Below are 27,563 nucleotides of genomic sequence, written 5' to 3'. Positions count from 1 at the left end.
CCTCCAGGCTCTGTCACCTCTGCTAGGTGGAAAACCAACCCAGGACTGAAGCAGCAGATGGCTGCCTGATTCCTTATGATCAGAGCTCCGCCCACTGGCAAGTCTCTCTCCGGGCCTCAGTTTCCCCTTCCATTAAACGAGGGGCTTGGGGGATACCAAGGAGGGGTAACAGCTTAGTGAGGATGGCAGGTTTCTTCTGGGGAGATGAAAACATTTTGAAAGTAGATGGCGTGAGTGGTTGCACAGGACTGTGAATGCACAAATGCCACCACATTATTCGCGTTGAAATAGTTCATTGCATGCGATGTGAATGTCACCTCATTTAAAGTGTTTAAAAGGTGGGCCTGGGAGAGTGCAGTGTATGTGAGAATCACGTGGGACACCCACAGTCTCTGAACCTCGGTTTTCTTGCCGTAAACTGGCAAAGAGACCGTGGGAGCTGTGTTCCCTAAGGCCAAGAGATTCCAACAAGGAAAACCTGGGATTCCAGGGACTGGGATGAGGGCCGGGGACCGGAAGGGGAGGGGTATGTGGGGATGGCTTGGGGGCAGCCCAGATAAGGCTTTCAATACTGGGTAGCAGCGTCTACACAGGCAGAGATCCCTGCATCTCACTTCCCACAGGGCTGACCAGTGGCCAGAGGTGGGACTGGCCAGGCTCAGCCCAACCAAGTCTGGGAGCAGAGGACACTGAGTGAGGGATCCCCGGTGCCACCCTCACTGGCCTGTGGCTCTCCCGACACCACAAGAGAGGTCCAGGAGCTGACCTTGGGTCCTAATGGGGGACACCTTCCTGGCTGCAGGCTGGCAGGGTGGTGTGGTGGTCAGTGTACTGGGCTCTGCGTCTCCGCCCCTACCTGCTGTGTGACGGTGGGCCAGACACCTAACCTCTCTGTGCCTCTATTTCTTCAAAGGCGAACAGGGACACTAGCAGCCCCCACATCCGGGCACAGTGGCCTGAAGGTTAAAGTCAAGGCCGGCACGAGACCTACAGCAAAAGCTCTGAGCAGGGAGAGCAGGGAGCTGCCCAGAGAGTTCCACCACCATCTCCCCTCTGGCCACCGAGGAAACCGAGGCTCATGGTGACCTGGCCCAGGTCTGTTGAACTCACGGTCCTTCTCATCCCCAAGATCAGAGGGCTGCCACCAGGGAAGGAGCTGGCCCCTAGACACAGCCCAGGAAGCACACAGGGAAGGATGCCCTGGGGACTTCGGTAGGTTATTGCAAAGAAAAATTTATTGCTATTTGAACCCTGCTTTCATGCCCCATTTCCCAGAAAATGAGCCACGGGAGACACCAGGAGAGGGAGGAGACCATCCTCCTTGCACAAAACCCACTCCCTCAGATGCCGTCCTCAGCGAGGGTGGCTGGGGGCCAACCAGGGGGCCCACCCGCAGAGTGGCAGAGGAGGCAGTTTGACCCTGCAGACGTTGAGCTCTGTGGCGAAGGTCCTGGCCTTCTGGTAGAAGAGGAGCGACTTCTCACGGTCCGGGAGGAAGTTGTGGGAGACGGTGGCCAGCCACGTGTAGATCTTCAGCTGTGCCTTCTTGTTGCCCAGGTCCACGGCGGCTGCCAGTGCCAGCTGGTAGTACTCAAACGGGTCCTGAAGGGGACAGGTCATGCTCAGCAAAAGGGGGACTCGGAGCCCGTCTTCCCAGAGGCCGTTCCTGTCTCCAGGTCATTCCACGTGTCCAGCCAATGCTGGCTCACCCCATGAGCCCCGAAACCTGTTACACTGCTGTGGTCTCAGCTGCAGGAAGTGGGGAAGACCCTGACACCCCTGGAAGCCTTCCTGACTGCCCCTACGCCCCACTCACCCCAACCGTCCTGCCCCAGTGCCACCCTCTCCGCAGGCAGTGGCTGCTTTCCCCATGTGCTGAGGTCAGGGCAGATCCTGCCTGCTCTAAGAGTTCCATGCAGGACCCGTGGCTCCGAGCTACAGCAGGGGCACAGTGTTGAGTGACCCAGGCTCCCCTCTGGCCCCTGTCCATGCTGACCATTTCCAGGCCCTCCACGGGACAGGCCAGGTACAAAACCATCTCACAGGTGTCCTCTCCGGCAATGTTCCCTGAAATATTGACGGAGTGTGACTCCCCAGACATCCACTCCCATTTTCAATGCATCTTTGGCCCAAACTCACCATCCCTGGGTTGGGATGCCGCCTCCCAGACCTCCTCCTTGACCCTCCCATCCCCCACCCGGCTTCTCCCCAGGCGCCTCCTCCACATGGGGGTCACCCAAGGAACCTCTCTGAGACCCATGCCTGGCCTGTCCCTCTTTACCATCTCAAGATGGCTCCCAGGGTCAAGGACAAAGTCCAAGATGTAGCAAGTCCATTCCCCCACTGCCCCGCCCCACACACGGAGCAGGGGCGTGAGAAGGCCCCGAGTCACCGCCACTGCTCATCCAATGCCCCCGGCCCAGCCGAACACTGGACTCTGTGCTGGGTGCGTGGCTGAGCCTAACGTCCTTGCTCCCAGTCTGAGGGACCTGGGAGTAAACACTGACCACACGGGGTGGCCCAGGAAGCCCAGGAGCCTGTGGGGGGCCCAGGAGGCCCCAGACTCAGCCGGGGGTGGAAGGCAAAGGTTTCCTGAAGGGGTGGGGGCATCCCAACTAAACAGGAAGGAGCCAGCCAATGCATATGTCTCTGCGTGTGCCTGTGCGTGTGCCTGTGCGTGTTTGTGTGCCTGAGTGTGCGTGTCCCTGTGTGTGTGCCTGTGTGCATGTCTGTGTGTGCGTGTGCACCTGTGTGTGCGTGTGCCTGTGTGTGCGTGTGCCTGTGCCCATGTGCATTTCCATGTGCCTGTAGTGTGTGCAACAGCTAGTGAGTGGCAGGCTGAGCCAGGACACACCTAATCTTCCCTATTCCAGGGCTCACTCTCACGTGTACACTAAAGGGGACCCCATTTTAGAGGCAATCGGCAAAGATGCCCATTTACCCCGCCTCTCTGCCAGCCTTCCAGGCCCCATGCAGCCCGGCGTTTTCTCCTACTCCTCTGGGCCCTGGGTCCAGAGCCTCCTATACAAGGAGGAGGTGTAGCCTTGGAAAGACAGCCGCCCTTGGGGAATTCCAAGGGGGCCTCCCTGTCGGAAGCTGGCCTGCGCTGACAGCATAGTCACGACGAGGCCCAGAGGGCTGTGCGTGGGAAGGAGGTGAAGGAGGCCTCTGCCCCTCAACCCCAACCGTGGACTTTGGCGTCTCAGGTACTACTTGGCCCTTTCCTTCCTCCTGGGCAGGCGGAGTGGGCGGCAGGCTTGACCAAGAGAGATAAAGGCCTCTTCTGGGAGGCCCGTCTCCCTGGGTCCCAGGCGAGCCCCTGAGCGGTGAGTGGCGTCCCTCTGGGTCTGACACTTGGCACCTCCCTGTCTGGCTGGGACTTGGGAGGCCACAGGGACCACTTCTGACCACCAGGTGTCGCCAGCACTGGGCGGGGGCCTTCCAGGCAGCCCCAGGCCTGCGGTGGGGGATACGATACGGGGCGAGGTCGTAGGGCTGCCCCAGCTCCTCATGTTGTTCTAAGGACCCCAAGATCTTGACCCTGGACTGGAGTGCCCTGGCCCCTCAGCCCATAAGGAGCACTGATGCGGTGCCGGTGCGATGCTGAGGAGGGGCGGTGTCTGCTGCGCAGAGGGGTGGAGACACGCCAGGTCTGAATCTGACACTCCCAGCTCTCCACCCCTGCAGGGCTGGGGGCAGAGGGAGCACAGCACCTCCGCTCCAGACAGATGCGACCCAGTAAGGCCTCAGCCTGGCTGGCTGGAGCCCCGCCCCACTGCACCTGCCCTGAGCTGGGGTTTTCCTGTCTGTGAACCCGATGGTAAGACACTGGTCCCACCCCACCCTTCCTGGGTGATGTGAAGGTTCAAGGTGTCTAGGGACTCCAGGAAGGAGTTGCTCAGTGCAGGCTGGCACCCTGGGCAGGCTTCCTAGAGGAGGCGCCAGGATTTGGGTTGGATCTTGCAACGTGGATTCAATGTGAGGATGATGCCGTCCTCCGAAATGTCCTTCTCCCGACCCTGTTTTCTTTGTTAAATGCAACTTGACACTTGACTGTCAAGACTCAGTTTTGGTGTCACCTCCTCCAGGAGGGTCCCCCTGACTACAATCCCCCTTCTTTACCCAGAGGCCACCATTGCCCACTCATGTGTCAGCCTCCCTGGCTGAGACTGAGTTCTTGAGGGTGGGGCCTGGCCAGCTTGGGAGCTGGGTTGTATCTGCTAACATTGCCGGTTCCTCCAGCCACGTGCAGAGCTCCAGGGAGGCCACTGGGCCATTCCTAAGGAAGGCTGGAACCCAGGCCTCTGCGTCTGGGTAGAGATCCCACTCCAAGGGGGCCGGGAACACCCCGAGCCCTGCCCCTCCCCACCCACCTTCAGGTCATAGAAGATGATGTCACCGAGCACCAGGTACACCTTCACGTAGTAGAGGGTCTCCTCGTCGAACTCCAGTGGTGAGTTGCAGAGCTACAGGGCCTTGAGGTAGAAGTGCTCCGCCAGCTTGCCCTGGCCCAGCTGATGGTGCAGGGCGGCCAGGCGGTGGTAGGCCACGTGCTCGTTCAGCCGGTCTCCTGGGGTGCAGGCCAAAGGGGCAGGTGTAAGGACGCGGCTCCCTGGGGCAGGGAGGGCACAGGCCCCTCAGGAGCAGGTATGCAGACCCCGGGCAGCACCTAGCTTGCCTCCAAGCACCTGCGGTCGCCTGGGCAGCTCTGGCCAGTCCCTTCCAGGTTCCCAGACTCACTTTCCCATCTGCAAAGCAGAACTAATAAGGCCTGCCCCTGTCTACTGTGAGGCTTTGGCAAAGTCGGACTTGGATGGCCCAGCTCTGTGCCTACACATAGCCACCTGCCTTGGCTCACTGGTTTTAACCAGGGGAGCCCAAAAGCCATGCAGTCCAGGTGCTCCCGGGCACCCCGGCTCCAGGCAACCCACAGACGTGACATCCGACTCCTCCTGCGTGTGTCACAATCAGAGCCCCCTACTTTGGGGAGTCAGCTGCACACCTACTGTGTACTGGGCCACGGGGCACAAGGTGCTGGGGCATGCGGCCTGCCTAGGGTTCCCTGTCTCTGGAGGGAGACAGATGACCCTGGCACAGTACCAGGGGATGCCCGGCCTTAAGGGGCAGACTGCTGGAAGGGGAACTGGGATTTTATCAGCCAGAGAGCCATGTGGTTGATGAGGTTGGGAAGGGCACAAGATAAAGGGAATGTGCCACTCAGCCTGGCACATACAGGGACCAACGAGATGCCTGGCATGTCTGGAAGGCAGAGGGCACACTGGGCGGCCCTTGTGGTCAGCAGCGGGAACAGGCAGAGGAAGCAGAGCTCAGTCAGGCAGGGAGCTCTACACTGCCTGAGAGACCTCAGGCTGTGCCCCACAGCCAGACAGGGAAGCCAGTTGGGCAGATCTGCCTTCCTGGACAGGAGACCAGGAAAATCCAGCAGCTGTTTCAGCTCCTGCCCTGCAGACCTGGAGGCTGGGCTCTGGCAAAGTGTGGGTCCTGGCAGGGTGGGGGCTCAGGGGACTTACCCAGAGTGATGCTGAGTGCTAGGGCCATGTAGGCAAACTCCAAGCCGTCCTGGGGCTTCTCCAGTGTGGCCAGGAGTGCCACCAGCTTGTTGCACAGCTGTAGCTGCAGCTCCGCCTTGCAGTTGCCCGTAGTCACTGCCAGGGCCAGGGCCAGGACCCGGTCCTACCACACAGGCAGGTGGGGTCAGGTTTCCCGCAGCACCCACCTTGCCCAGCGCCCTCCTCAGAGCTCAAACATGTGCTTGGAGCTTCCCACGCCCCAGCTACCCCTGCACCTCCACACAGCTCTGTGCTCTGGGATAACACACAGTTCAGACACCCAAGTTGGGGGCTGAAGAGTCACCTGAGGCCCATCCAGCTACACCCAGCAGCCTCAGACCAGCCTCTCCCACCTGGGCACCAGGGGTCTGACTGGGGGGAGCCAGCACTCCTCTCTGCTCTAAAAACACCACATTTATCTGTGCCCAGGGCTGAGCCACACCGTGAGCTCAGAGGAAGGGAGAAGCTGTCCCACTTCGGGGTGCAAGCAGACCTGGGCCTCCCACTGACATGCTGTGTGTCCTTTGACATGTCCCTGTGCCTCTCTGAGCCTCAGTTCCCTCATCTGGAAGATGGGGACAGGACTTCCCACTCATGGTTGCTTGAGATCATCAGGTACAAGGGTAGAGCCATTGTCACATCCAGGCCCCAAACATTTGTCCCGGGCAGGGGCATGGTCAATATCATTCCCGGTGAGACCACTTGGAAACTAAGCATGTGCATGGGTGGCCCTGCCTCCAGGTGGGAGGCCTCTGCCCTGCCACACCTGTGCCTCAGCCCTCCAGGTGCCCCCCTGAGGCCCACCCACATCAGCCCACAGGCCAGCTCACCCCGTAGAAGGACACGGCTTTCTCCCGCTCCCAGGCCCCATTGAAGAAGATGTCTCCAGCTGCCTCAAACAGCTCCAGCCCCAGGCTGGGGTCGCCTGTGTACAGGACCACATTCTGTGCCACCTGAAAGGAGACAGAAGTTCCCTCAAGACCCACACCTGGTGAGGTGGCCACGCCCACCTTTGCCAGCCTCCTTCCTCTCACACACTACAGGTACACCTGAGCGTTTTTCAGGCTCTGTGCATTAGGGATGCCCCCACCACTGGCATGAGGACAATGAACTGATGCACCTGAGTGCCAGGAGGTGACTGAGCAGCTGCAGCCCAGGAGCCCGACACCTGTGAATCCTACCACCAGGGCTAGCCCTAGCCCACTTCCCCTGCACTCAAACCAGTCTCCGTGGCCCCCAGACTGCTGGGAGCCCATCCCCTGGCTCCTTTCTGGGTTGCCACATCCCTGCCACATCAACAGTGTTTGTGGGTGGGCCTGGTCCCCTCTTGGCCATGAGCTCTTGATCCCTCTCCTCAGCTCACGGAGGTATATAGCAGGTGCTCAATAATGAAAGCTTCACCAGGCTCGTGGGCTTCACAATTTGTTCCAGATCACACTGTGTTTGGGAAAGCCTCTGAAAACAGCCACTATGATAGATTCATTTTGTCAGGAGATGTGCCACGTGTCGCTTGGAGCAAGTTCTTCTGTGTGTTAACTGAGTGGTCACATTATTTGAGCATGTGCTGTACACCAGCAGGTGCTGGGCACTGTGAGGGGCCGCGCCTCTGCCCTCAGGGAGAAGATGCTGGCCACTGGGGGAGGATGTGCAGGAACCAGTTGGAGGGAGGGAAAAGGCACACAACAGGTGCTCAGCAGTGGCTTAGGAATGAGTGGATGGATGGATGAATGGATGAGGAGATGTAGACACATGGATGGATGGATGGGTGTGTGGATAGATTAATGCTGGGATGGATGGATGGATGGATGGATGGATGGATGGATGGATGGATGGACGGATGAATGGATGGATGGACGGACGGGTGGGTGGATGGATGGATGGATGGATGGATGGATGGATGGATGGATGGATGGATGGATGGATGGATGGGTGGGTGGAATGATGTGTGTATGTCTGCATGTATGTATGGGTGGGTAGATAATGCATGGATGGGTGGAGGGTAGATGATGTATGTGCATATTGATGGCTAGATGGTGGATAGACGAATGTATGGATAAACCAATGGACAGATAGATGAATGGAGGGATGGATTAATGGGTAGATTAGTGGGTGGATGGATGAATGATGGATGGATCGATGAATGAATGGGTGGATGGATGATGGATGGATGGAAGGACGAACAGGTGGATGGATGGATGATGGAAGCATGGATGGATAATGGAAGCATGGTTGGATGATGGATGGATGGATGAATGGATAAATGGATATGTGGATGGATGATGGATGGATGGAAGGATAAACAGGTGAATGGATGGATGATGGAAGGATGAATGGACAGATGATGGATGAACAGGTGAATGGATGGATAGACGGGTGAATGGATGGATAAAAGGATGGAAGAATGATGGATGGATGAATGGACAGATGGATGGACAGATGGATGAATGGACAGATAGACGGATGATGGATGGATGATGGATGGATGGATGGATGATGGATGGATGGACGGATGAACAGATGAATGGATGGATGATGGAAGGATGGATGGATGAATGGATAAATGGATAGATGGATGAATGATGGATGGATGGAAGGATGAACAGGAGGTGAGTGTGATGGATGGATGAATGACGGATGGATGAATGGTGGATGGATGGATGAACAGGTGGATGGATGGAAGGATGAACAGTTGGACGGATGGAAGGATGAACAGGTGGATGGATGAAAAGATGAACAGGTCGATGGATGGAAGGATGAACAGGTGAATGGATGGTTGATGGAAGGATGAATGGACAGATGGATGGATCAACAGGTGAATGGATGGATAGACGGGTGAATGGATGGATGATGAATGGATGGATGATAAATGGATGGATGATGAAAGGATGGATGATAAAAGGATGGATGGATGAATGGACAGATGGATGGATGATGGCTGGATGGATGATGGATGGATGAATGGATAAATGGATGGATGGATGGAAGAATGAACAGATGAATGGATGGATGATGGAAGGATGGATGATGGAAAGATGGATGGATGATGGAAGGATGGATGGATGAATGAATGGATAAACGGATGGATGGAAGGATGAACAGGAGGTGAGTGGATGGATGACAGAAGGATAGATGGATGATAGATGGATGGATGGATATATCAATGAATGGATAAATGGATGGATGGATGAATGATGGATGATGGAAGGATGGATGGATGAATGGACGAACAGGTGGATGGATGGTGGCTGAATGAAGGGATGATAAAAGAATGGATGAATGATGGATGGATGGATGGATGATGGATGGATGAATGGAAGGATGAACAGGTGAATGGAAGGATGAACAGGTGAATGGAAGGATGAACAGGTGAATGGATGGATGCTAGAAGGAAGGATGGATGGATGGATGATAGGTGGATGGATGGATGATGGATGGATGGATGGAAGAATGAACAGGTGAATGGATGATGGAAGAATGGAACAATGGATGGAGGGATGGATGGATAGGTGAATGGACGGATCATGGATGGATGGAAGATGGTTGGATGGATAATGGAAAGATGGATGGAAGGATGGATGGAAGGATGAAAGAACAGGTGAATGGATGGACGAAGAGGTGAACAGAAGAATGATGGATGGATGGATGGATAGAAGGATGAACAGTTGGATGGATGATGAAAAGATAGATGGAAGGATGGATGGATGGACGAACAGGTGAATGGATGGACGAATAGGTGAATGGGTGGATGGACAGGTGAATGGATGGATGATAAAAGGATGGATGGATGATAGATGGATGGATGGAGGGATGGATGATGGATGGATGATGGATGGATGGATGGATGGATGGATGATGGATGGATGGAAGGATGAACAGATGAATGGATGGATGATGGAAGGATGGATGGATGAATGGATAAATGGATAGATGGATGAATGATGGATGGATGGAAGGATGAACAGGAGGTGAGTGTGATGGATGGATGAATGATGGATGGATGAATGGTGGATGGATGGAAGGATGAACAGTTGGACGGATGGAAGGATGAACAGGTGGATGGATGAAAAGATGAACAGGTCGATGGATGGAAGGATGGAAGGATGAACAGGCGAATGTATGGTTGATGGAAGGATGAATGGACAGATGGATGGATCAACAGGTGAATGGATAGATAGACGGGTGAATGGATGGATGATAAATGGATGGATGATAAAAGGATGGATGATAAAAGGATGGATGGATGAATGGACAGATGGATGGATGATGGCTGGATGGATGATGGATGGATGAACGGATAAATGGATGGAAGGATGGATGATGGATGGATGGATGGAAGAATGAACAGATGAATGGATGGATGATGGAAGGATGGATGATGGAAAGATGGATGGATGATGGAAGGATGGATGGATGAATGAATGAATGGATAAACGGATGGATGGAAGGATGAACAGGAGGTGAGTGGATGGATGATAGAAGGATAGATGGATGATAGATGGATGGATGGATATATCAATGAATGGATAAATGGATGGATGGATGAATGATGGATGATGGAAGGATGGATGGATGAATGGACGAACAGGTGGATGGATGATGGCTGAATGAAGGGATGATAAAAGAATGGATGAATGATGGATGGACGGATGGATGGATGGATGGATGGATGGATGGATGGATGGATGGATGATGGATGGATGAATGGAAGGATGAACAGGTGAATGGAAGGATGAACAGGTGAATGGAAGGATGAACAGGTGAATGGATGGATGCTAGAAGGATGGATGGATGGATGGATGGAAGGATGAGCAGGCGAGTGGATGAATGATGGAAGGATGGATGGATGATAGATGGATGGATGATGGATGAATGGATGGATGGAAGAATGAACAGGTGAATGGATGATGGAAGGATGGAAGAATGGATGGAGGGATGGATGGATAGGTGAATGGACGGATCATGGATGGATGGAAGATGGTTGGATGGATAATGGAAAGATGGATGGAAGGATGGATGGAAGGATGGACGAACAGGTGAATGGATGGACGAAGAGGTGAACAGAAGAATGATGGATGGATGGATGGATAGAAGGATGAACAGTTGGATGGATGATGGAAAGATAGATGGAAGGATGGATGGATGGACAAACAGGTGAATGGATGGACCAATAGGTGAATGGGTGGACAGGTGAATGGATGGATGATAAAAGGATGGATGGATGATAGATGGATGGATGGATGGAGGGATGGATGATGGATGGATAGATGGATGGATGCTTGGAAAGACGAACAGGTGAATGGATGGATGATGGAAGGATGGAAGGATGGATGGATGGATGATGGATGGATGGATGGAAGGATGAGCAGGTAAATAGATGATGGAAGGATGAATGGATGGGTGGATGGAGAGTGAACAGCACAGGGGTCCTCCTGCATCCCTTGCCACTCACCTGGATGTACAGGTCCACCAGCTCGCTCTGCCGCAGGATGTAATAGATCTTCCCTGCTTGCAGCCAGGCATGCGCCTCCTTCTCTTCCTTCTGAAGGTCAATGAAAATCCCCAGACTTCCTTTGGTGTAGTCCAGAGCGGATCTGCAGGCCCTGGAATCAGACACAGGTATCAGAACAAGGGCTCTCATCCTCCTGGAACCAGTCTGCCTCCTCCCGTGGGTCTGGTGACAGATGAATCTGGCATGTGGGGACTGGGAACGGCCCTCTTGTGTGTGCAGTGTTCTGCTCTTCCCAGGCTGCTAGGAGGGCCAGGGTGAACACACATGGCATGGAAAAGATGAAGGACATCCTTCAGAGGGAATCGAGCATCATGCTGCCCTGTGGCAGGAGGAGTGTGCTAGTCCATCTCCCCTGCCTCCCAGACATGGCCTGTGTCTTCTCCAGACGCACCAGGAGCCGTTAGTGTTCAGGGGCTATCTGGGCCGATGGTTCTCAAGGTGTGCAGGCATCACAGTCACCTGGAGGCCAGTCCTTATAGCTTGCTGGCCCTGCCCCCAGAGCTTCCGGCTCCACAGGCCTGGGGCAGGCCCTAGAACTCCCACTTGCCACAAGCTCCTAGGTGACATGGATGCTGTTCTACTGGTCCAGGGACTACACTTTGAGAAGCATGGCTCTAGCACACTGGCCCATTTTCCTTCTGTGAACCTGAGACCAAGACTGGAGGCAGTCTCCCGGGTCGCCATGGAATCTGGCTCCTTCCCTGCTCTCTCAGTAAGTCTGACACTCGAGGGGGTGTGACTGCAGCAATGTCACTGGGCCCTGTGGGTGGGGTGGCCAGGGCCATGGTTACCCCACCAGGTCAGGATGCTTGGGGGAAGCCGAGTACGACACATATGGGACGTGAGACCTTGAAACCCTGCCACAGGGAAGCAGGTGACACAACTGGCTCTGTCTTCTGTGGGAGAGAAGCCACAGGTGGGTGCTGTGGTCATATTTAAGGGGACAGATGAAGGCCAGGAGTGAAGATTCGGGTCAGGCAGAGGTCAGAGGACAAAAGCCACCATAGTAGGAAGAACAGCCCAGAGTGCACGTACTGCCTCTGCTGGGGTTGAGATGACCTTTGACCCAACAAGGGACGCTCAAGCTGGGACTCACGGGCCAGCAGCAGCCCTGGGATGACCCCAGGCCCACCAGCTCAAAACATCTGATGCCAAGGAACCAAATGATCAAAAGGAGAGGGGCTGCTGGGGTCCTGGGCCAGCTTCCCTGTGCCCCCCTCCCTGCCCTGCCCGCCCCCACCTCCACCACTGCAAAGCCAGCCATTACTGCTTGTTGCCCAGGGACAGGTAGAGTTGACTGATGGTCTCCAGGAGCTGCCCCTCCAGCACCTTGCCGGCCACCTTGCGGGCCAGGGAGAGCTGGAGCTCATGGTAGATGACACACTGGGCCTCGGTGGGCATGAGGGTGCTATAGAAGTAGCACAGCCGGTGAACGGCCCGCAACTGGCCTGGGCAGAAGACAAAATGGAAGACGTTAGTCTCCCAGCATCGAAGCGAGGCTGGCTGGGCTCGGAGGCCCCTGTGCCGTGCTTGCCTCTTTCACACCTCTGTGAGCCTGGGCCCCATAGGTGGGGAGACTGAGCGCAGATAGGCCATGCACCCGTGCCAGGGCAGACGCCGAGCACACAGTCACATGGGCACACCTTGGTGCAGATGCTCACGGTAGAGGCCGGCCTTCTTTACAACTCCCAGGGCCGAGGTCCTGGCCAGGCTCGGTCCCTGCACCAGGCCATCTATTTCTGCTTCACAAAGCCCCTCTGGCCAGGACCAGGGCCGCCTTCAGCCTAAGCTGATGAGGCCAGGGGCACAAGACCCTGTCGCAGATGGAACCCTGAGAGAGCAAAGCCAAGCGTCATGTCTGCCACACACGGCATCATGTTGGGGGAATGGGGTTCAAAGCCGGGCCATGGCGTTCCCACACATGCTTCTCTCATGCAACCAGGCTCCCAAGCCACAGGCTCACTGGCCTCTCCCAAAGCCAGGGCGCTGGGAACGGTGGAAAGTTTCTGATTTTCTAGTGCCAGAAACATTCTGGAGATTAACACAGGAAACCAGGTACGCCGAATGGACATCTGTTACACACGCCACCCAACAACAGCTGAATACACAGTCCTCTCGAGCACCCAGGGGACATTCCCCATGACAGACCATGTGCCAGGCCACAAAATGAGCCGCAGTGAATGGAGAAGGACTGAGACCGAAGCAGAGGTGTTCTTCAGCTGTACTGGCACGAAACTGGAAATCAACAGTGAAGGAAATGTGAGAAATTCAAAAATATGTGGAAATTACACACTCCTAAACAACCAGTGAGTCAAAGAGACCATCAGGGAAACTCAAAACTAATTTGAGAAGAATGCAAACAAATGAACAGCCCGGGCCAGCGCGGTGGCTCACGCCTGTCATCCCAGCACTGTGGGAGGCCGAGGCGGGAGGATCGCTTGAGTCCAGGGGTTTGAGAACAGCCTGGGAAACATGGTGAAATCCCGTCTCTATAAAAAATAAAATATAAAAATTAGCTGGGTGGGGTGGTGCATGACTGTAATCCCAGCTACTCGGGAGGCTGAGGCATGAGAATGGCTTGAACCTGGGTAGAAGTTGCAGTGAGCCAAGATTGCACCACTGCACCCCACCCTGGGCAATAGAGCAAAACTCTGTCTTTATAAAAAAAAAAAAAAAAATAGCACAGTGTATCAAAAATTCCAAGATGCAGCTAAGGCAGTGCTGAAAGGGAAATTTATAACTGTAAATGTCTACATTCAAAGAAAGAAGAAAAATCTCAAATCAAAAACCTAACCTTCCACCTTGAGAAACTAGAAAAAGAATGAACTAAACCCAAAGCAAATAAAAGGAAGAAAATAATAAACATGAGAGTGGAAATGGGAAGTAAAAATACAGAGAATGGAAAAACAAAAGAGATAATCAACAGAACCAAAAGTGAGTTTACTGAAAATAATAACAAAATTGACAAATCTTTCACCAGACTGACCAAGAAAAGAAAGATGGACACAAATGACTAAAATCAGAGACTGAGCACCGTGGCTCACGCCTGTCATCCCAGCGCTTTGTGAGGCCGAGGTGGAAGGATCGCTGAGGCCAGCATTCAAGACCAGCCTGGGGGAACATGATGAGACCCCATCTCTAATAAAAAGAAGTAAATAAAAAATTAAAAACCCAAGTTTCTAAAATCAGAAATGAAAGAGGAAACATTATTGCCGACCTGACAGAAATAAAAGGATTCCATGAAAACACTATGAACAACTGTAGACCAACAAATCAGACCATCTAGACACAACAGCCAAGCTCCTAGAAAGACACAAACTACCAAAAGTGACTCAAAAATGACCCCAAGTAAGCATGTGGGGTAGCAGCCCCGCCCTCGGTCTCCTTGACCGTTCAGCGCAGGGTGGGGAGACAGGGAAGCATGATCCCCGTTCCCTGGCCTGCATTTTCAAGTCTGAATCCCCCAGCACCCTGGGGAGGGCCTCGTAGGAGGAGGTGCCACAGGCTATTGTGCCAGGAGCCACGGGAGGCTGCAGTGGGGGTTGGGGCGCTGGATTCCTGGAGGGTCTCCTTCCAGTCAGAGAATGCCCCTGGGGAAGAAGCCTGGGTCTGAACCCCCCACCCCTCCTTGGGCAGATGTGTGGGACCGGGGCCCCTTCACACGGTCCTTCCCAAAATCTCATCTCTCCTAGGGCCAGGAGTGGGTGCCAGGCCGGTGCTGGGAAATGGGCAGATTTGGCCACAGTCCCTGGGGCTCTGGTCCAGGCCACAGGAGGCACCTCTGAGTGGTCTCACTATGCCATGACAAACCGCTGCAAGGCAGAGGGGACCCACAACAGTATCCCTTGTCTCGGCCATTTCCCTGGACTCAACTTCCTCATCTATCCTCTGTGGCCTAGATTTCAGACAGCCCTGCCCACCTACTGTCCGTTCACTGCTCAGTCTGCAGTGACTGTTCGATAGCACTCCATGGCTCCCCAGTGCTCTTGGGGAAAAGGCCAAGCCACAGCCTGAGGCCCCAGGCCCTGCTTAGCTCTCCAGAAGAGCTTCTCACCATCCAGCACCCAATCCACCCACTCCTAACTCTGCACCTCCCTGCATAAGCCCTGCTCACTCACCCCCACTCACACCCCACTTATCCCCGCTCACACTTCCGCTCACTCACCCCAATCACACCTCCGCTCACTCACCCCCACTCAGTCATCCCCGCTCACACTCCCACTCACTCACCGCCACTCATTCACCCCCACTCACTCACCCCCACTCACTCATCTCCACTCACTCACCCCCACTCACTCATCTCCACTCACACTCCCGCTCACTCACCCCCACTCACACCACCACAACCCACTCATCCCCGCTCACACTCCTGCTCACTCACCCCCATCACACCTCTGCTCATTCACCCCCTCACTCATCCCCGCTCACTCTCCCGTTCACTCACCCCCACTCACCCCCACTCACTCACCCCCAATCACCCCCACTCACTCACCCCCACTCATACCCCCCCTTCATCCCCGCTCATTCACCCCCACTCGCTCACCCCTGCTCACACCGCACTCATTCCCGCTCACACTCCCACTCACTCACCCCCATCACACCTCCGCTCACTCAGCCCACTCACTCATCCCCGCTCACTCACCCCCACTCACTCACCACCACTCACCCCCACTAGCTTATCCCTGGTCCTTCACACAGGCTACACCACCAGCCCCTCCCCCACCACCTATTACTTGACTAAATCCTCTCAACCCTCTGGTCCCAGACTAAAGAGGCTTCCCTAACCCGGGGCCAAGTGCTGCCCCGCCATCATGCCACTCACCCTTTTGTGGCTTCTCTGGCCTAAAGCCCACATTCCCACGCTCAGTCCCTGCCACCCGAGGACCCCACAAGCCCCATTTGTGGGTGGGGCCTGACACACACTGCACAACGAGCTGCTTTTGCATGAACTGCTCTGCGGCTTTAGGCAATCACCCGCCCCGTGTCCTCTGTGAAGTGGGATGACAGGTGCGCAGGCTGCCAACATACCAAGCAGATAACACGGGCACAAGAACCGGCGTTCACGGCCTGGCTCATGGAGGGGCCCCAAGTCCCAGCTCAGCAGAGCCTGCCTTGATCCCAGGGTTATGGCTAGGGATTCCCAGCACGCAGGACTTTCCGTGCTCAAGGCAGCATGGTCCCTGGGCAAACTGGGAAGAGCTGGCTGCCCCAGTAGGGCAGATGGCCTGGCCCTGTGTGGGAACCGCCTGTCTCCAGGGCACTTGCCAACATCTGCTGCTGGCCATGACTCAGCACTTTCAATGGTGGAAAAACCACCACTTGTTTCTGAATCACAAACCCCAGGTGTGCCCTTACCCGAGTGGCCCCGGAAGGCGCACAGGAGGAAACGGGGCACTCACTCTCCACATGGCCCATCTCCACAGTGACCAGAAGGGCCCACTCATAGTAGCCCTTGCCCTGCTGGGCCGGACCCTGGTGGGTGCAGAGGTGGCCCAGCTGCAGGAGCACGTGGTGAAGTCCCGACCACACTCCCTGCAGGGCAGCCTCGATAACAGCCGCACGGCCTCCAGGAGGTAGTGCTGGGCCATGCTGCTGGCACCCGCGTGCAGGCACAGGGTCCCGAAGTTGGCCAGCACCACTGCCTGGTTCCTCCGCTGGCCCAGGTCCTGAGCTGCCCGCAGGGTGTGATAGTAGCCCTAGGCTGCCTGTCTCGTCCGGCCCAGCAGGGCAAGGGCTACTATGCCTTCAGAGCCACGTCTCTCTCTTGTCATCTAACCCATTTAAACTCTCCTTTCAAACTATATGCCAGACCTAACCACTTCTCACCTTTATCATCATTTCCAACCAGGTCCAGCCCTCATCACAGCGCTCTGGGTTACTGCAAAAGCCTCCCAATCGCCAGGCACAGTGGCTCATGCTTGTAATCCCAGTACTTTGGTAGGCCAAGGCGGGTGGATCATCAGAGGTCAGGAGTTCAAGACCAGCCTGGCCAACATGGTGAAACCCCTCTACTAAAAATACAAAAAATTAGCCAAGCATGGTGGTGGGCGCCTGTAATCCCAGCTATTTGGGAGGCTGAAGCAGGAGAATCACTTGAACTCAGAAGGCAGAAGTTACAGTGAGCCGAGATCGTGCCATTGCACTCCAGCCTGGGTGACAAGAGCGAAACTCCATCTCAGAAGGTTTAAAAAAAAAAAAAAAAAGCCTCCCAACCCACGTCTCTCCTTCCACCTTTCACCCTGCCCTGCATTCTACCTTCCACTCTTAAACATTTCAGAAAAAAAAAAATTTATATCCACAGAGAGAGAAAGAGAAAGTACAAATGGGGTGAAATGTTTGGGGAATCTGAGGGAAGAGTATATGGGAATTCTCTGTACTATTTTTGCAACTTTTCCATAAGTCTGGATTATTTTGAATTCAAGAGTTAAACAAAGAAAAAACAAAAACAAAAACAAAACACTGTCTCCCTTTGTGAACCCATCCTGTCTTTCCCCTGGTAACCGAAGGACGCTCTCAACTAACACATCTATTTTTTCATGAACACTAAAAGAACCCTTGCCTAGTTTTGACTTTCTGTGCTTGGCAGTAGAATTTCATATATATGTGTGTGTGTACATATATGTGTGTGGTGTGTGTGTATATACAGAGAGGGCGAAATATATATGTGTATATATATATAAATATATATTGTAAATTTACAATGGTAATGTGTATATGTATAAATGTATGTGTGTGTATAAATATATATAATACATACCCCATAGCCTGTCCTTAACCAGTTCTAAACTTAGTCGGAAAAACACATACCTAAGCAGAGAATTTCAAAATAATATGATGAATATTTTGATCGAGGGATGTGTTGCTATGGAACATGCTGCTAAGACACAAAACCTCCTAGATGGGGCCATGAATGAACGAAGTTTTGCACCTATAGGCACCCCCTCTGATAGCCCCTCAAACATTTATACTTATATGCATTTGCTTCCCCTAGGACCCCATTTCATAAGGGTTAGTCCTAGAGCCCAGCGAGTTCCTACTACAGCTGGCACACATATGCCATTCAAGAGACAGTGGCTGAGTCAATGACGAGTTAAGAACCATTTGTCAGCCAGTGCTCAGTAATACAACATGCACTGGTATGCAAATTATATTTTTGTTGAAAGCAAGGGCAGGATCACAAATTATCTTTCCAGAGAAAGCAAACCTCAAAAGCTTCTTTACCCTACTAAAGCACGTTCTAAGAAGCTCCCCTTATATAAAAGAAAACCTCCTCATTCGTTATCAATGGCATGTAAACCTAATAAGCCTTCACCTCTGATGACATCTCTTCCATCCCCAGGGCTAGATGAAGGAGGTTCTGGAAACCCTGGTAGTTGTGAAGGTGGCTCCCAGCTCTGACAGTCTTGAACCCTGTGGGCGCGGGGGTCACACAGCAGAAGAACAACAGAGGGAAGCATCATCAGGCTTCGAATATGTTTGAACCAGAGATGGCAAATAGGCTGCAGCCAACTGAAAACACCAGAGATTCATGGTGGCCACCTGAGGGGTTGTGCTCTTAAAAAACAAAAATTAAAATTAAAAATTAAAAAATTAAAAAAGGAAGGGGTCAAGAATCCATCAGGTCTGACTGAGATGTGTATCAGTGACTAACACCCCGTATGGTAAAAGTACTCCGGTGCGCTTTGGGTACTCACAGCTTCAGCAGTATTCAAAGGCGTGTGCTTCCCTAAGACTAAGCCACGGGAATACCCCCCCAGCAACACTGCCAGGAGAAACGTCTCACATGGATTTGGCTAGAAATACAGTTGTCTTTAACAAATTAACACTGAATACATCCTGACTTATTAGAGCCTGCGAGAATGACATTCTCAATGATAACAGTTATCACTACAATCTCCAAACATCTGCGATTCTGCAAGGAGGAACTGTGACAGCGCAGGCCACGTGTCCAGACTGCTTCCCAGACTGCCTGTTACAGAATAAAAGAAATGAAATCCCCCCTAAGAATGTCTTCACTCACATTTAGCCCGTTGTTCCTTTGTGTGCATCTCTGTGCTAAAATGGCCATTCTTCCCCACAGCCTGAAGTCATACGCTAAAATAAATGAGACTCACATGAAGCCAGAAACGTGCAGATGCCAAGGAAACCAACACAAACAAAATGGGCTGGAGAGTGTGGCCAGGAAGATGGTACTTCCCAGGAAGCAATTACTTCATCTCTGCCCATGAAGCAGGCAGCTGTCACTGTCCCCCAGGCCCACGCCAGCCACTCGAAGTAGGTTCTAACCAAACTACCTCCAACAATCAACGTAAATACACCACACAATTGGCTTCTGAAAGGACACCTTGCAACCAACAAGAAACTGTAAGCACAACTTTGACAAACTGTGCAACTAAAATCCTTGGAAAGGGATCAACACTGCCACATTTTGACTCAAATACTGTTTCGTGGTAGCACTGCAATAATTCACTGAAACAAAAGAATGAATGAGGAATATGTTTATACGGGAATCAGAGGAAGCATGACTAATCATTTAAAGAAATAGGTCAAGAAACTGCTAGGTTCAGATGCTACCGTGAGACACTGTCAGGGCCTTAGGCAAATTCACTTCTCTTGGTCCTGTTTCTAGGTTCATCAAAAACCAGCTTTGGACTAGGGAATCTGTTGCTTTCCAATGCCTTCCTTCTGCGATTCCAGCCCAGATTTTAGGACTGCTCTCCCACTTGGTATATGAAAGCATTTTCTATGTATAATAGCAAGAGTACATTTCTGTGTTGAATGCGGTTTGGGACCTACTCTATGAGGCAGAATATCATCATGTAATTTTAAGCATGACGACAAGGCACACTCTAGATAAGAATAACACATAAGACGTGGCCATACACCTGCGCGTGCCTGGCAGGGAGATGGGGAAGTCTCATTTAATGAAGCCGGGGTGCCTGTTGCACCTTAACATCCTCAGTCCACATCAAGTTCACAACGTCCTTCTGACATCCAACCACAGGTATCACATACTTTTCCATACTTTCCACCCAAGATTAAAATATGCAGAGCACCGTGATAAAGACGCCTCCATCCCCAGCATGTGGGCTCTCCTTCTGTAGAATTACATACTTTCGGGGCAAAATGGTGACCAGGTTGTAGCGGCAAGCAAGACTGGGCTCCGTAGGGACAGCAGGCCCTGCAGCAGCCACCACTCCTGTCACCACAGTCTGATGCAGCTGCAGAGAAGCTGTGGCTGAGGCCATTCACTTTGTGAGAGAACCGCACAGGAGGGAAAAGCTAGGGAAGGTAGGGAAGAGGGCAATGTCAGGCTTCTGAGCCCAAGCCAAGCCATCGCATCCCCTGTGACTTGCACGTATATGCCCAGATGGCCTGAAGTAACTGAAGAATCACAAAAGAAGTGCAAATGCCCTGTCCCACCTTAACTGATGACATTCCACCACAAAAGAAGTGAAAATGGCCGGTTCTTGCCTTAAGTGATGATATTATCTTGTGAAATTCCTTTTCCTGGCTCATCCTGGCTCAAAAAGCTCCCACACTGAGCACCTTGTGACCCCCACTCCTGCCCACCAGAGAACAACCCACCTTTGACTGTAATTTTCCTTTACCTACCCAAATCCTATAAAACGGCCCCACCCTTATCTCCCTTCACTGACTCTCTTTTAGCACTCAGCCCGCCTGCACCCAGGTGATGAAAATGCTTTATTGCTCACACAAAGCCTGTTTGGGGGTCTCTTCACAGGGACGCACATGACACGCAGGTGCAGAGCCAGGGAAGGCTCTGTGATGAGAACAGAAAGGAATGTGCCTCCCTGTACACACACTCGGATTTTATGACAATGTGCGCAGGAGGCTGAACTGGATGCCTGAGAACATTCCTCCAAGTTCCTTTGCTGATTTTCTAAATATTGGTGTGAAATCTGAACTCAGAAAGTTTTTTTAAATCGCTTCAATCAACATCTTTGTCTGGTGCTCAGCATCATGTCTACATGATCATCTAGAAAACCAACTTCAGTTCTAAGGCTCACGTCCTCCTACAAAGTCCCAGGGATTTTACAAGGGAATGCACTTCTCATTCGCATCAAGAACACAATAACTACCATTAAAGAAATGCTTAATTTGCTTACACAATTTTTTAAACACCCAGATTTGAAATACAATAGAGAGGACAACTTTTTGATAGCTCTGCTTTGCAACAGGGAACTGCAGGTAGAGAAAATAACCTGCCATGATTTCTAACCAGCCAACCACCTGTCTTCCCTGGCTGCAGTAGGAGCAATCTTCCTGAGCTCAGGATGAAAAAGAACCCAGCTGGTTAAGGGACAGATAATCATCAGTTCTCAGCAGGCCTCCCGGGTCCCAAATCCCCATGTGATACGTGGAAGTAAAAAGCTATCAATGACCAAGCATCTGAACGCTTATCCCACCTCCCCATCTGATTCTCCTGCCATGCAAATATAAAATTAATAAGCCTGGTATTAGAGAACAGAGTTGGTGCTGCATCTGTCTTCCTAAAATTACGGATAATTACCAGCCCACAATGGCTTCTAATCAGATTTGAGTGATCCCTTAGACAGGAAGCTAAAGTGCTTCAGCCCTAAACTGAGAAGAAAACTGAAACTGGAATGTTCTAGGTTTGATTTTTTTCCCCCTTGTTCTAAAGTTGCTGTTCCCAAATCTCCTTCTACTGTCTTGTTTATAAAATGTATGAGAAACAAGGAAATTTAAAGACACTATAGAAATGGCCACTTTTTCTAGGTACAAACTTTGTGAACATGATTTTCAGCTGCTGGGCTTTTTCTCCACAAACTGTGAGCCTGGAGTACATTTTCTCCCTCGTGGTTACACATTCAGAGTCAGGGAAAGTGGCTTTAGCAATAAAGAGGGGAGTGCAGTGAGAAGTGACCGGGCACTGAGAAGGGCAGACAGGGACTCCACCTCAGTGGCCTGCAGCATTCCTGGGCCTCGGCCTTTACTTTTCTATCTGTACAAGGGATCTAAAGGCCCGTGATTCTAGGCCACGACAGCTCTTCATACACACATACGCAAACATCACACGCCTATGTGAAAGCTGTGACACTTGGCTGATTTCCTGAAGAAGTTGTCTTGTATCATTTCTACTCAAGTACTCCGCCTCCTTCCAGACAAGTATCAGAGGATGATGGGCTATCCCACAGCAATGTGTGTAACCTCTCCTGCTTACGATCCCCGTTCACATAGCATTTTCCAAAAGCATTTGGTGTGAAGTGACAGAAGAAAGAAGAAGAAGGTTCTTTCAGCCCATTCACTCATTCATTCATTCATTCAACAAATATTGACTGACTACGTGTCAGGCACTGGTGATATACCAGGGAACATATAGTTTTGTAGGTAGAGACAGACAACCAAAAAGTATGTTAAAGAGTGATCAATGCTGCAGAGGAAAATACACCAGGAAGCAGGAAGAACAATACCCCAACCACCCTACACTGGGGTGATGCTAGCGTTACAAAATGGAAACAGCGGCCGGGCGCGGTGGCTCACACCTGTAATCTCAGCTCTTTGGGAGACTGAGGCAGGTGGATCACCTGAGTTCAGGAGTTCAAGATCAGCCTGACCAATACGGTGAAACTCTGTCTCTACTAAAAACATAAAAACTAGCTGGACGTGGTGGCACACACCTGTAATCCCAGTTACTCAGGAAGCTGAGGCACAAGAATCACTTGAACCTGGGAGGCAGAGGTTGGAGCGAGCCGAGGTCACGCCACTGCACTCCAGCCTGGGTGACAGAGCAAGACTCTGTCTCAAAAAAAGTAAAAATAAAAATAAAATGTAAACAGAGAATAAGATACCAAAAGAAAGAACATGAACGATTAATTGTAACAAAAGCCTTTGTAAGCTGATACTTTCCTTCCTGGATCCTTGTCCCTTACAAATGGAAAAACACGGCGGGTAGGGGTAGCATCAAAATGATGGTGATGTTTTAAGATGGCTTTGGGTTTCAGATGTCTGACAGCCATACTCATGTACTTCAAGGAGAAAGCTCTAGCTCTATAAGCCATCTGGGCAATGGTTTAATGTCTTTTTTTTTTTTTTTTTTCCAGAGGGTTTTTAAAATACAGGAAAACATGTGTGTTTATTTGGCTGCTCTGTGCCCGCACACGTGCAAACTGTGCTAACAGGTTTTTCCGTGTTTTGCTGAATTTGCCAGCTTGCCATAAACAGGCTTCCATGTCTTAATTGTCTATAAATAGCACAAACACCCAAAAATGCAAATCAAGACAAGGTGTCCCTTCAACTGCTGCTGCCATGATGACAGCGAGAGACAATTGGCCAAATCAATACATGGAGACTGAAGCTGTCCGGCAGAGAGCACAGGGCCAACTGCTTTTCCCATAGCATTTAGAGAAACAAGCGGAAACAGCTCTCCACACAGGACAGACATGTCCTTTGTTCTTTGAATAAATGCTGCCAATGCCCAAAATACTTTCTCCATCACACTATCTATATAGAATTCAAGTTCCTTCCAATACCGTAATTAACGCCAGTGATAGACTATGTTTGGCCATAATGACCCATTAGCATTCTTTTTCCTCTAAAATGTTGAAATAATAACATTGAGTGAGCACTCACGAGGTGCCAGGCTCTGAGTTTGATCTCGTTGAGTTCTCATTGAAATCCGGTAAGATCAGTACCATATTCTCTCATTTTTCATAGATGAGGAAACTCAGGCATAGAAAGGCTAAGTAAGTTGTCCATGGTCACAGGTTATTTAGGAACTTTTCTCCAAACTTTCAAAAGTTAACTACTGCCACTAATACAAATGAGTTTCTGTTTGTTTGCTTTTGTTTTTGTTTTTGTTTTTTTTTTTTACAGGGTCTTGCTCTGACCAGGCTGGAGGGCAGTGGAGTGATGATGTTTCACTGCAGCCTCGACTTCCCGGGCTCAAGTGATTCTCGCACCTCAGCCTCTCCAGTAGCTGGGATTACAGGCATGAGCCACCACACCTGGCTAATTTTTTAATTTTTATTTTTTGTAGGGATGGGGTTTCACCATGTTGCCCAGACTGGTTCCTAACTCTGGGCTCAAGAGATCCTCCCAGGTCGGCCTCCCAAAGTGCTGGGATTACAGGTGTAAGCCACTGTGCACAGCCCTACAAATGCAACTTGTACAAAGTGAGAGCAGTGAGCAGGAAGAGAACAGAGACTTCAGTGAGTCTCTTGGCTGTTGCAACACCATATCCCTCCTCCATACCGTAATGTGTCTACACCCACCAAGCTCCTAGACGTTGAAGGCAGGCCAGCTCAGAGACGAAACAGAGTCAAGAAAGAGAAGATGCAGACATGCGTCTTGATTTCAGCTCGAGCGTGCATCTCTCCCCTGCAGCTGCACAGGCAGAAACCAGGGGCCGTGAGTCTGAGGCAGTGTGTTTGGTTCCTGGCAGGTAATCTTTTGGGAGACCATCCCATACAATTAGTGTTACACTTCTCAAAAAGGAAGTGTGACTTTTATAGAAAAATCGATTCCATTTGGGAGAAAGGTCTAATAAAACCCCAAAGGGTAATACAACAACAAATTAAATTCATCTGTCCAAACTGAAATCCCAAAGCCCTCTGGGCACACAGCTGCTTTTCTGAGCTGAAATTCAGCTCCAGCTGAGAAACAGGTCAACTTTCCTAAAAAGGTTTCTTTTTCACATACCTTCAATAAAAATTCCTTTCCCTCACTTGTCATTTTCCAGATTTAATGGCTCTGTTGGCCTTCCTCTTATTTAGACCATGAGCACTGACTTCATGTCTGCTACGGCCGGGACTCCAAGGGAGGCACCCTAGGGAACACAGATGACCGCAGCACAGCGACACCCTCAAGGAGCACACACGGGGAAGGCAAGATGATACCATCGCAGCCTTCACACACAAACGAACTTGGCATCCATACCCCGTCCCATTTCTAGAAAACAACGATGCTGAGTCAGTAACATTTACCGAACAGCCTGCAGTGTGGAGGCAGGCACGAGGGGGCTTCATGCGGGGAAGAGCACCTTCAGAAGGGGGCATGCAAGCAACGTGGAGGCAGGAGACACCCCCACGCACAAGGGCCAGCCCGGAGGCCTGCAGAAATGCCCATGCATCTGGGAGGGAGAGAGGACAAGATACTTAAATGCTCCAAAATGAATAGAAGCCTCCCAAGAACCTCCCCCAAAATGGGGCAGGAATTTGCAAAAGACCAAACCAAGCATGCGCAGTTACCCGAGCATGCGCAGTTACCTGAGCATAGCGCCACCAGAGCGAGCTATCCAGGAAGAAACAGGGTCACTAGAAGCCTGAGCCTCTACTCCCAGCTCTGCAACTCATTCACCCTATGACCTTGGTGAAGGCTCTTAGCTTCTGTGAGCCACAAGAGAATCACGGGAAAACAGAAGATATGAAAACTGCTCTGCCTTTTTCACAGAACTGCTGAGGGAATAAAATCAGATAATGGATTTTTAAATTCTCTGTGAATTACGAAACAAAATACAAACGCATGACATCATTCTTACCATTAACAACAGCACTGTCAAATTAAGAGCAGAGTTAAGACCACAGCATTTTCCAACCCGACTCCCGAGAGAAATAGTGAGTCCAGCCGATGTATTTGGGCAACCCCAGTATCTAGGCTTTGAGAGCCTCAAACAGCTCATGAACTCTGACAGTATCGCTCCAGCCCAGTGCTCACTAAGTTCTCCAAGAGAGCCAACTGACAGAAAATACTACAGCTTTTTCAGCTGGGCTTGAAGCCCTCCAAGCTCACAGCACAGCTAAACAACGAAGAGGTTTTCTGCCACTAGGCTCAAAAGCTGGCTTTTGTAGATTCCCATAGAAAGAACATTTAAGGCCAGGCGTGGCGGCTTATGCCTGTAATCCCAGCAATTTGGGAAGCCGAGGCAGGAGGATCACCTGAGCTCAGAAGTTCAAGAACAGCCTGGCCAATATGGCGAAGCCCCATCTATACTAAAAATACAAAAATTAGCCGGGCATGCTGGCGGGCACCTGTAATCCCAGCTACTTGGGAGGCTGAGGCAGGAAAATAGCTTGAACTCAGGAGGCTGAGGTTGCAGTGAGCTGAGATCATGCCACTGCACTCCAGCCTGGGTGACAAGAGCAAAACTCCATCTCAAAGAAAAAAAAAAAAGAAAGAGCATTCTTTTTTGCTGATGTTAAATTTCCTGTGCTAAACACAGAGAAATCATGCAACACTGAAATCCTGAAAAACATATCATAAAAAGCATTTAGTGACTGAAAAGACATTCAGTATAACCTGTAACAGTGAGTTCCCCTCCTCTTTCCAGCCAGCTCCACTAACGCTGTGACCCTTAACAATGCTTTCACTACCACAGAGGAAAATTAATAGGACCGCTTACCCCTCTCAGCTGACAGCTAAACCAGTGCTTCTCCCTGGGCTCACTAAAGATGACCTTTACCCAAAACCAGGCTGCAACGACCCTGTAGATGTTGACTAACAATTTCAAAATTCCCATATTCTTTGTCCACTCCTAAGGAAGATGAACTGAAACCAGGTGTCTCCAAGTCAGAACTAACAGAGGCCTTAAACATCAGATGGCCCATCCCCTTCTTTGACAACCGGGGGATCTAAAACTGAGCTTATGGAAGAAAACAGCCTGTTTAGTAACAAAGCGAAAACCAAAGCCTAGTCACCTAACCTCTGGTCCAGAAGTCCTGTGACAATCCAGCACCCATATAGGATGAGTCTCCCTAACCAGAAACTCTGAAATCCACAACTTTTTCAGTGCCGACGTGATGCTCAATGAAATGTTCATTGGAGCAGGTCAGATTCTGGATTTTTGAATTTAGGATGCTCAACCAGCAAGTATAATACAAATATTCAAAAATCCAAAAATGTAAAAAAATCTGAGACACTTCTGGTTCCAAGCAGTTTGGATGAGGAATATTCAACCCGCATTTTTTTTTTTTTTTCCTCTAATGAAGGAAATTAAAAACGAGGCCCGAGCAAAGTCATTCAATCCATACTAAAGTCATTCAATAGTTTAATTAGTACCCATTTAAAGTTAAGTGCTACCCACAGATATTTAAAAGGATGAAAACATACATACCTATAATCCCAGAATTTTGGAAGGCCGAGGCGGGAGGATCACCTGATGTCAGGAGTTCAAAACCAGCCCGGCCAGCATGGTGAAACTCCATCTCTACTAAAAATGCAAAAATTAGCCAGGCGTGGTGGCACACACCTGTAATCCCAGCTACTCAGAAGGCTGAGGCATGAGAATCACTTGAACCTGGGGGGAGCACGTTGCAGTGAGCTGAGATCATAGCACTGTACTCCAGCCTGGACCACAGAGCAAGACTCTGTCTCAAAAAAAAAAAAAAAAAAAGAAAAGAAAAAAGAAAATTAATTTAAATTGTGTTTTCACATGGAGCCCATGTTCCCAGAACACAAGCCCTGCTCTATGCTCCAAGGGCACACAGGGTGCCCCTTTATCTTAA

General features: G+C 51.1%; 1 protein-coding gene across 2 annotated transcripts; it reads right to left on the bottom strand.

The window, feature by feature from the left end:
* Positions 1 to 1,215: 1,215 nt before the first annotated feature.
* LOC144330713 (SH3 domain and tetratricopeptide repeat-containing protein 1-like) lies at positions 1,216 to 25,454 on the bottom strand. 2 transcript variants are annotated; one of them, XM_077943027.1, is made up of 6 exons: positions 25,329 to 25,454; positions 11,020 to 11,170; positions 6,401 to 6,523; positions 5,532 to 5,694; positions 4,374 to 4,570; positions 1,216 to 1,602 (listed from the first exon to the last, which is right to left on the bottom strand). In XM_077943027.1, the coding sequence occupies exons 1-5, from the start codon at positions 25,334 to 25,336 to the stop codon at positions 4,467 to 4,469; spliced, it is 549 nt and encodes a 182-aa protein (XP_077799153.1). In that variant the 5' UTR covers positions 25,337 to 25,454; the 3' UTR covers positions 1,216 to 1,602; positions 4,374 to 4,466. The 2 variants fall into 2 exon arrangements, with proteins under 2 accessions (XP_077799153.1, XP_077799152.1); XM_077943026.1 differs by lacking the exon at positions 25,329 to 25,454 and adding an exon at positions 12,347 to 14,217.
* Positions 25,455 to 27,563: the final 2,109 nt, after the last annotated feature.

This window comes from Macaca mulatta, chromosome 8 (assembly GCF_049350105.2).
Source record: "Macaca mulatta isolate MMU2019108-1 chromosome 8, T2T-MMU8v2.0, whole genome shotgun sequence".
NCBI classification, from domain to species: Eukaryota; Metazoa; Chordata; class Mammalia; order Primates; family Cercopithecidae; genus Macaca; species Macaca mulatta.
This window is presented reverse-complemented; position numbering and strand designations above follow the sequence as displayed.

Excerpts from the sequence above, each read along its gene's own strand:
- LOC144330713 (XM_077943026.1), bottom strand. The coding sequence starts at position 12,480 with ATGCCCACCGAGGCCCAGTGTGTCATCTACCATGAGCTCCAGCTCTCC. Across the intron at positions 6,524-11,019 it reads TGGTGGACCTGTACATCCAG|GTGGCACAGAATGTGGTCCT; the intron begins GTGAGTGGCAAG and ends GTCTCCTTTCAG. Across the intron at positions 5,695-6,400 it reads AAGCCGTGTCCTTCTACGGG|GACCGGGTCCTGGCCCTGGC; the intron begins GTGAGCTGGCCT and ends CCTGTGTGGTAG.